Consider the following 10,016-nt stretch of genomic DNA (forward strand, 5'->3'; position numbering starts at 1 on the left):
GAGGTAGGTTATGTGGAAGTGCTCTGCAAATGACAAAGGGCAATTGGAACACCCGAGAACATGGAGTTGGCTAATGGCAGAGGCAGGACAAAGGTCTGGCTCTAATGACATTGCTAGTGTAACTCTTTCTCTTTGCTACTGAGTTGCCTTTTCCCTAAGGAAATCAGTGAGCTGGGCAGGGAGGCATCAGGGAAGGTGGTCATCAGGTCAGGTAATGGACTAGACAGGGAGCAGTCAGGGCGAGGAGTGGGCAGCACAGGCAGGGGTGAGGGCAGCTAATGAATAGGGCAGGTGGTGGTCAGAAAAGCTGGTGGACAGGACAGGGGACAGGCAGATTTGGGGTGATCAGTGGCTCTGCTGTGTGCCTTTCTTGTGTGCTCCTGATGCTGTAAGACGAAGTTTGCTGGGGACTTGGTCCAGAGTGTGGAAGAGTGAGTGTAATGATTGATACACAGTGTCAATCTGAGAAGCCTAGAAACTTAACTAAGTGACTCAACAGTTCTATACCATACCTTAAGGCAGCTACTTATGCCTGTTTATGCCCTAGGATGATGTTGTGATTTGTAAACATCCTTATCTTGTGCAAGAGGAGGGCATGGAGATGCTGTGAGTGTTACACCCACCCTGGGGTGGGTAACCTGCTTATAACACAAGCGAGGAAAAGAGGCTTGTTCTCACACGTCTTCTGCCACCATGAGCTGTTGCCCCTCTGCCATGCCACCCTGCCTTAGGGCTAGCTGATTATGGGATGAAACTTCCACAGACTGTAAGCCAAGTAAACCTTTCCTCCTTTAATTTTGGATATCTGGTGTTTTGTCTTAGCAACAAGAAAAGTAACTAAGACAGTGAGGGTTTTGGGCATGATCACAGAATTTGTTTGGCCCCTGCCTTTGTTTTTCTGAAAGGTTTCTTCACCAGGTATGGTAGCACATGTTTGTAATCTTACCACTCTGGGAGACTGAAGGAGTGGATTGCAAGTTCAAGCCTGTTTTGGAATTGCAAGCTCTAGCTTAGCCTCATTTAAGCAGCTTAGCAAGACTATTTTTAAATGAAAGTTCTGGGAGGCTGGACATGGTGGTATACCCCTGTAATCCCAGCACTCAGGAGGCTGAGACAGGAGTATTGCTGGGAGCTTGAGGCCAACTCAGGCTACAAAATGAGTTCAAGATCAGAATAGTGTACTTTGTCTCAAAAAGATAAAACAAAACAAACAACAACAATTGCTGGGGAGGAGGTCAGTGTGAAGGTTCTGAGTTCAATGTTCAGTACAGGAAAAAGAAAGAAAGTAAGGAAAGAAAGAAGAGAAAGAAAGGAAGGAAGGAAGGAAGAAAGGAAGAAAGGACAGGAAAGTTCTCTTTGTGGACCAAAGCATCAGGATTCTTATGTTTCTAAGTTGGTGTCTAAGGTTGGATGCTTTTCAGGTCAGATCTTTGGAGGTTATAGAGAAAACCACAAGCTTTGTGGAATTGGTGGACTCTGCCAATTTTGGGTCATGGATTCTTGCTCCAGGCACTTTTTCCAAAGAAGACTGAGGAACTCTTTCCTTTCTTGCATGTGGGAATCAGGGGATCCTTGACCTGGGGACCCAGAGTTATTCTGAAATTCAGAGGTTGGGGACCTTCCTGGACCTGTGGGTTTTATGGACTCTCAGATTAGTTGACTCAGCCAAGACCCAACACTTAGCAGCTTCATAGAGCTGTGAGCATCTGAGATTCTCTGCAAGAACCAGCTTCTCACCGTGTGACACTAGAGGCCCTTGACCTTTAGTCTTCATGTGTCACATGGGCTGAAGTCAGATCTGATCTGAGTCACTTCTTTCTGAGCAATTCAGCTGATCTGCCAGTCTCCCACACTCAGCTTCCTGAGGGCAGCAGAAGGGTTTTGGTCCTGCAAATGTTTGCTCAATCTATCATCAGCCACAAATGTCCGATTTCAAAAGGGGCACCTGCAGTGCAGCTAGCGGTGGGATGGCAGGAAATGGCCTCCATCATCACGTTTTTCTCATGCTTTGCCCCCCTGAAAACTGAATCCCTAAGGACCTGATTGGCCCCAAGTGAGGCGAAGACTGAAATGGGAGATGACAACTCTAGGAGCGACTGAAGGCAGTTTCTGAAGAGGAAGCATCCCTTCCTTCCCCTTCGTCCCTCTGAAAAGCCAGGTCAAGTCCAGGACATTCTTGAGCTCAAAGGCAACGAACTCCTCGAAGGAGAGCAGCAAATACAGAAGTGGAAAGAATGGAACGCCGACCTCATCCAAGTCATGTCTAAACACAGCTCAGGAGGGAGGAGACCAGGCGGGAGCACCCAGGGGTCAAGGGGCCAAAGGGACTCTAGACTGAGGCTGTCCTTATAGGGAGCCAACTACTAAAGCAGATGAGCCTGATGGCATTGCACACTGAATCCTGCAAGTCTCCGTTATCCTGGATTTCATGCTTAGCAATCCCTTGATTATAATGTGGCTTGACATTTAGGGCAGTATAGAGTCTTATGAATTCGATTAACACAAACCTGCCCAGAGAGATGGAGCCACTCTTAGGGGAGTGAGCAAAACTGACCGTACAAACAGTTGGGATTTAGCTCAGTGCTATAAGCACCTGCCTGGCAAGTGCAAGGTTGTGAGTTCGATCCCTGGTACCAAAAACAAAACAAAAACTGACCCTACAGAACTGACTTCACACCACACATTGCACTGTTATCTATGCTCTAAAGTAATCACACTCTCTTCACAAAGCCCCTTCCCTCTCCTGACTCTGTTCCTCTTCTTCTCTATCTTGCTTGGATTTGACCATAGACAATGAAAAGAAAGTCCTTGTGCATCATTTTGTTCCTCTGTAAAATGCAATTGGAAAAAAAGATTGTTGTAGGACTGAGCAACGTAATAGGCGAAAGTACTCAGAACAGCTCCCAGCATGCAAGTGCCATCTAGGGGTTGCTGTAATTATTTGGGTTTCTATCATATCCACTGTTGCCTTCGGTAAGTAACTATTTTTTCCATCTGGTCTCCATTTGCCATCTCTAATATGGCATTAATAATATAGGATCTAATGGAAGAAGCGTGTGGTAAGCATGAAGTGTCATCACATCTATGAAAAACATTTCTGTAAGATGGAAAATGCTGCAAAAATGAACCATATGTGGATACAGTTTTAATACTGCTAAGCCCATAAATTAACAAAACCAGAGAAGAGGACCCAGAGAGGGTTGCAGAATTGAGGTGCAAGAGACAGAAAAGAAGTATTCCTGAGGGGCTAAGTCTCCTCAGGGTCGAGACTGTTTCAGCAGGTTTATTCCCTTGCAAAGGTCACACAGTCTCTCAGTGGGAGCTTGGGGGGCAGGGCAGAGACAAGGCAACAGGGTCCTGACTGTCTCCTGGGAGTACTACACTCATCGTGACAGACCTGCTTTTCAATAAACAGTTTCTAGGGAGTGATGGGATACAAAATTCAAGCAGAGCAGGGAGAAAGAAGGGGAGAAGAAAGGTTTGAGGCTTCTTTGCTTTTAAAGGACTCCCCCCAAAAGATGAGGAGAGACAGAGAACATGACCACATGATGACTGGACTTGCCTACAGCTCATGAGGTATGTGTGTGTGTGTGTGTGTGTGTGTGTGTACATGCATATTTGTGCATGGTGACCGGTGTCAGAGGACTAGAAAGCAAGAGGAGACATGAGCACAAAAGCCCCCAGGTTCAAGGCATGTAGAACATGCCAGTGGCATTTTCAGAAGCCTAGATTATTAAATAACATCCTCCTGTGATGGGCAGAATCTGTCTGCTAACAATCAGACATACAAATAAGAAGGGAGGGAACAGTCTTTGGCGTCAAGGTCAGGGAAGTAGGAGCCACTGGCAAGAGGGATTCTTAGTCCTGCTGGTCTCAGGACAGTTAACCTTATTTGACTGCAGCCCTCAGTACCACTCAGTTGATGTTTGCTGAGTGAATAATTGAGGCAGGTGGAGCATGGAGAGATGCGCCCTTCAGGAGCAGGCTGTGGTGTGAGCAGGCTCCGATTAGCGCAATCACTTGGGGGTTGAGGTTTCCAGATCTGTGATTTGCTGCTGGCTTGAAGTTCTCTCACTTGGTCCCGAAAAATTCCTTTGCTTGGCAAATGAGAGAATGTTCTAGGGCTGGTTGTAGTGGGGGAGCTGTGACCCTCCACATACATACACTTGCAAGTTAGCAAAAGAGCTGTGATTTCCATTTTCACCTGCGTCTCCAGGGATTGTTTTTGTTGCCTGAGAAGAGTGAGGAAGGAAGCAGAGAGCATGTTGAGATATGTGTAGAGCCACTTCACGGGTCCATTTCAACAGTGCTCAGCCTGGATCTTACTGTTTATTCCAGCAGAGCCGAGTTTCCTGCCCTAACAATGGAGGAAGCCCAAACTTCTCCCCAGAACAGCTTGCAGGGGGAAATGTCAGCTTCCAACTTAGTGAGTCTCAGACATTGCCTCAAAAATATCTCAAGGACTCCAAATTAAAGGACAGAGTGCTCAGGGGAGGAAAGCCTGGGGATTTTGGAAAATGTCTGAGATGCTGGGCTGAGTCACCATCATTTCCTGTTAAACTTATCCCCAGGAACCAGCCAGTTCCTCTCCCCAAGGCAGCTGGCAACAGGGCAGGGCTGGCCACTTAGTCGGAGGAGTCCCAGATGGCTCCAGCCTGCCAGTGATGTCATATATACGTCATTTATTTATCCATAGCCTTCAGAGCAAGTTAAAGAGGTAAACATGAAAATGGGACCATTGCAGGGAGCATCTAGTTTTTCTTGGCTTTCTAGTTTCTTCCTGAGTTGAAGATGGAAATAATCTGCATAACTGCAGGCCACAAGCATAACTTAAAACTCTTCTACTTAGGGCACATCTCTGCCCATGGGTTTGGATGTTTGCACTACAACCATTAATATCGCATACTCAGAAAATGATCCCTGAGAGATGCAGTTGTAGAGGGAAACAGGCGGTGGGCGTGGCCTTTTGCTGGTTTATTTGACCTTACTCACAAACTTCCTACGGAGGGAAGAAGAATGGTTTGCATCCAGAGCCTTTGGTAGGGTCAGCCCCATGGGAGTGAAGTGGGAGGCCACTGGTGTGTGGAACTCTGTCTCTCTTAAACTGAACTTTAATCAGTGGCCATCAGCGTGAAAGAACATTTCAAACTGAGACCATGAGTGTGACCTCTTGTTCTTCGGTCATCCCACCTCATCTTCCCTTTCTTAGGGCATTTCAGAGACTACACGTAGAGTATTACAGCAATGTGTGTGTATGTGTGTGTGTGTGTGTGTGTGTGTGTGTGTGTGCTTTAAGGCCACAATCTTGCTAAAGGAAGAAACAACTTCGTGTCTATTCTCTATGATGTCCAGCATAATTAGTTATGATCTGGAAATGCTCAGTTGATGTTTGCTGAGTGAATAATTGAGGCAGGTGGAGCATGGAGAGATGCAGTGATCCCAAGGTGAACAGTAGAAGAAGCAACTGAAGTGACAGGTACAAGACAGGAGGAGGGAATGTGGGAAGGATTCCCTGCTCGCTTTGCTCTTCCCCTATAGGAAGTGTTGCAGCAGACTCAGAAGAAATGGAAACACTTTGAAAGACAGAGACCTTTCACCTCTACCTGTCACTAATTCCTTGTATTCAACAAGGACCAAGTTGGATCAGTGGAGGGACACCCCATGGCTTTCTGAACCCTAGTCCGTCTGAGATGCTGCAGAGGAAACTGACTCTGCTCCTCTCGGAGAAGCGTGACGTGTGGATGTCATAGAATGCTGGGGAAGGAAGCACTTGAACAGAAGTCCTTTTGTCCTCACTCACTGCAGCCAGGGCAAAACCTTGCTCTTTGTGTTCATTTCCCCAGAGCTCAAGGTCAGACGCAGCACAGCAAGAATCCAAACACAGGCTGCTCCTGAGCTTCAAACTGGCCTTGCTGCCCTCAGTGACTCCCCAGGCTGTACTGGCAGCAAGGCAGGCCAGAAAGTTCTCCGAGGCAAAGAGCGGCACAATTGCTTACGTGCTTTAAATTATTTAGTTGCATCAAATATTCAGATTTTTGCAAACAGCTACTCTATTTAAAAGCTCCAAGCATGTGATGGATGAAGCCAGTGTTCCCTTGTAGCTTTCAGGATCCAGCCCAAACTTCAAGTATTTCCTAAGGGTTGTTCAGACTCCTCTGGGTCAGGTTCCAACAGTTGGGGAGAGCTAACCTGCAAGTGCCACCCCATGCCAGTGGTGTTTAACATATCTCTTCATGTGAGTGGATCTCATGGGAGGTTTCATCTGCGCCATATCTTACCTCCCTGAGAAAGGAGACAGTTGACCTGCATGTCAGGGTTGGGACATTTACATAGAAGTCGTATTTTTTGTGTAGGGGAACTGGAGATCTGATTTCAATAGAATTTTGCCTGTGGAATATGTGTGCTTTTGAGCTTTCTCTGTGTCAAACTGCTGCTGTTCTCATAAAGTTTCATCATAAAGTAAGACCTGCTGACCTTTGCCTCTGAGACCAAACTGAATGCCCCAACAACAATTCTTTGATAAGTGCTTCCTATTTCACAGATATTATATGTGTGATTGACATTACAGTATCTGATATCTTCACTCAGAGAATGACAAGCCAGGTGTTTTTTTTCTATTTCATGATTTGAGAAAAGCAAAGGTCACAGATGTTGCTCAAAGCCACATCAAGGACTAAATGATTTCAAGCCTGAGGTTTCTTCTCATCATAATGCAATGTTTCTTCTCTGGCAATATTTTAGGACTATCCTCCATAAAATCTACCTGCCCTATCCAAACCTTAGGGGATGCTTCTTCCTCTGTGAAGGTGAAGGAGGAGGAATAAGAGAGGAGAGCAGAGAGGTTTTTTAAAAAAATCCTTTTTTTTTTTTAGCAACGAAGAGGGCTCTCCCCTATCATGGCCAATATACTGTAGTGAGTCAATAGAAATTCTTTTGACTCTATATCAAACTAAAAATTAATACAAATATATTGATGCCCTGCCCCTTATAAAAATATCCTAAGTGGATCATAATAAAGAGTCACGCACAATTATAGACTAATTCTAGGAGGGGATCATCAGCATTATATAACAAAAAGTTTTCTTGCACATATGGGTCATTCTGCTGGGCACCATAGAAGGTTTAAATGTAGCTCTTCACCTGAAGAAACCAAACATTTCTTTATTTATTGTAGTAAGTGGACACTTGTCTTCAGATATATCGGAACTTGTTGAAACAAATTTCTCTCTCTCTCTGAATCTCTCTGTCTCTCTCTGTCTCTCTGTCTCTGTCTCTGTCTCTCTCTCTCTCTCTCTCTCTCTCTCTCTCTCTCTCTCTTTCTCTCTCTCTATCAATAAACCCAAAGGAAACAAAAGATTTAATGAACTTCATCTTATACCTAATCAAAGATAATCAAAGTAGGAAAGACCATATCTGGATCAATAATTTGAAACATATGACCTCCTTATCCTGAAGCTTTCAAAATAAAGATTTTAACTTTTATAAGATAGTTTAAAGTTAGAGATGCCTGTATATCTAGCTACCAGGAAGACTTTTGTAATTGATCTGTAATTTGTTCCTTTGCTTGCATGGGCTGTTTTGAAGGCTAGATTCTCAGCTTCAAAAAACACAGATCTTATTGTGGTTTGAACTATGATGAGGAAGTTGTTACACACTTTTCTGCTTCTTTATATCTTAGGAATTCAGAGATGCAGAAAAAGATGTAAACACTTCAAGCCTATAGGCTTGCTTTCTTCAATATAGCTGATTTTCTTTCATTTGCCAGAAATAGCCAGCCTGGCACAGAGCAATACATCTAAAATGTTACTGTGCATATTTATTTCCCAGGAATCTGTAAAAATGCAGGTTCAGTAGAAATGGGTTCAGGCTGGGGCCTGAGAATCTACTTTCTAACAACTTTTTGAGGAGAAGATTAGAAAGGACATAGAGAAGTGGAGACTGGGCTCAGAACTACAGCTCACAGTTTAGTGTGAGCTCTGCATTTACTAGCTTGTGTTCTTGGAGTTTAATTTTTCAAATATAAATTCTGTATCAGAGGGAGGTGGTGAATCAAGGTATTCCAAAACTTGCACTGATAGACTTTTCAGACTAATATTTCTACTAAAGTCTTCAATCATAGGTCCATGTAGAGCCTTGCTGGGGACTAACAGACAACTGACACGAAGTTGGAGAGGCGCAGAATGTGAGGATCAGAGCATGAGGGCAGGGTCATGTCAGGAGCAATAATAATTTCTCATGGGGAATATAGGTCCATGGTTTCAAAGTGATAAATGTTGGATTAAGATGCGTTACCTAGAAAGAAGCCGCTATCCCCCCCCCCACGTCACTTCTGGGGGAGACCCCCATGGCTGAAAAGCAGCTGCGTAAGAGACCTGAATGAGGAGAGCAACAGATGTGTTGCGGCCTTGAAACACGAAGCAATTCAGAAAGCTGCGCGTGACTCATGGCTCAGAGACAGCTTTCTGGAGCCACGAGAAAGTACGGCTTGAATACAACAATTCCTCTCTGTGCACAGCAGCTGGCCAGGAACGCGGATCTCTGACCACTGCTGCCAGACCTAATGGGGCCAGAGCTTGTGAGTCACGGGTGAGGCGGCCACCCGCAGTCTCCCGCAAGGGTTAGGGGAGCCGAGGTCCGTAGCTGCAGAGTTCAAACCTTCAGGGGCAGGAGGCGACGAGCGAGCGAGGAGAGGACCCGGGGATTTAACTGAATGAAAGCAGCGCAGGAGGACCTGCGCCTAGGGTGGCGCCCTCCCCCAGCGCTAGCGCAGTAAACAGAATCAAAGGGAGAGGATGCCCCAGGCCCAGACGCACACGAGCGTCCCAAAGCAAAGTCGGGGAGTAGTGGAGGGACCTGGCGACGCTGTCCTCTCCCAGCGTGGGGTGGGCCGAGAGGGGGTTTACCTTATGCAGCACGTGCTCGTTGAAGTCGCAGCCAGGTCCCCCCTGGTAGGAGTCGAGTCCCTGCAGGTCCATGCCCAGCTGGGAGTCCCCGCTCCCTGCCCTCTGCGCGCTCTCGTCGGAGCTCTCAGAAGCTGGTCCGGCCCGCTCGCTGGCTGCTGCAGGCTCGGCTCTGAGCCTCGCGGCCCGGCCGCATCCGTGTTCAGCACCGGACAGCTCCCGCGGCGCCGAGCTTCAGCACCAGAACAGCGACCCGCCGCGGCGCGCCCCGGACCGCGCTCCTGGGAATTCGTCCCCTCTGGCGCTCGCGTCTTGTGACTCCAGGCAGCTGGGCACGATGCAAGATTTGAGGCTCGCGGGTGGTCTGTGCGATTGTCCTTCAGCTCCCGGGCTCGGCAGGCGCAGCCACCCGGCTGCGTTCCCAGGACACTGCGGTCCGCGGAGCCCGCGTCCCCGTCACCACGCAGCTCGCGCTCTCCTCCCTCGGCGCGGGAGCCGCTTCTCTTTGGTCCCTGGACAGTCCTCTCCAGCAGACAGGAAGCTTGAGTCCAGGATTCAGAATTCAGGAAGTTCTGCGTTGTGCAACCTTGGGCCAGTTTCTTACCCTCTTCTAAGGGCTCCCCGAAAGGAAACCGTAGTGTCTGCCTCACAGTGTTGTGCTGATGACTCAGTGAGTCAGTTCACGTAAAAAGCCTACAACTGCGCCAACCGTGTACTAGGCACAGAAGAAACGTGGCAAGGGTATGGCGCTCCGCCACCTCTGCTGAACAGCTTGCGGCCAGGGCAGTCAACTGTCAGGATCGCGCCATCGCTTGGAAACGGGAGGCTGGAACTCTCGGTCTCAGAGTTCTACTTACACAGGGGGCTGGTGGTCAGCAGGCGGGACAAGTCCTGTCTCCATTGTCCTCATGGTCGATACCAACACGGAGGGAAAGAGCCAGGTTAAAGGGAGCGTTTTACTTCTAGGTTTCAGTTATGTTTTGACTTAGCCTCAGCCAAATCACGTATGTGCTCTTGGCTTGCTTATATTTCCTTACTCTGTAAGTATGTAAAACAACTTATACTCCACTCATTTTTTTGGTGAAGTAAAAATGGTTAAGATATGGAATGTATATG

The 10,016-nt window shown here is 47.1% G+C and overlaps 1 protein-coding gene across 3 annotated transcripts in view; it reads right to left on the bottom strand.

The window, feature by feature from the left end:
- Rab37 (RAB37, member RAS oncogene family) overlaps positions 1-9,506 on the bottom strand; it is a 57,036-nt gene extending 47,530 nt beyond the window's left edge. The window contains exon 1 of one of the 3 annotated variants that reach the window (XM_063242509.1): positions 8,904-9,506. In XM_063242509.1, coding sequence (XP_063098579.1) covers positions 8,904-8,975 — 72 coding nt within the window. In that variant the 5' untranslated portion in view covers positions 8,976-9,506. The remainder of the gene's footprint in view (positions 1-8,903) is intronic. The other 2 variants (XM_013147011.3, XM_063242512.1) reach the window with 2 other exon arrangements.
- Positions 9,507-10,016: the final 510 nt, after the last annotated feature.

The sequence above is a fragment of the Cavia porcellus genome, unplaced genomic scaffold (assembly GCF_034190915.1).
Source record: "Cavia porcellus strain 051 isolate PalLab524CR breed Dunkin Hartley unplaced genomic scaffold, mCavPor4.1 scaffold_32, whole genome shotgun sequence".
In the NCBI taxonomy this organism is placed as follows: Eukaryota; Metazoa; Chordata; class Mammalia; order Rodentia; family Caviidae; genus Cavia; species Cavia porcellus.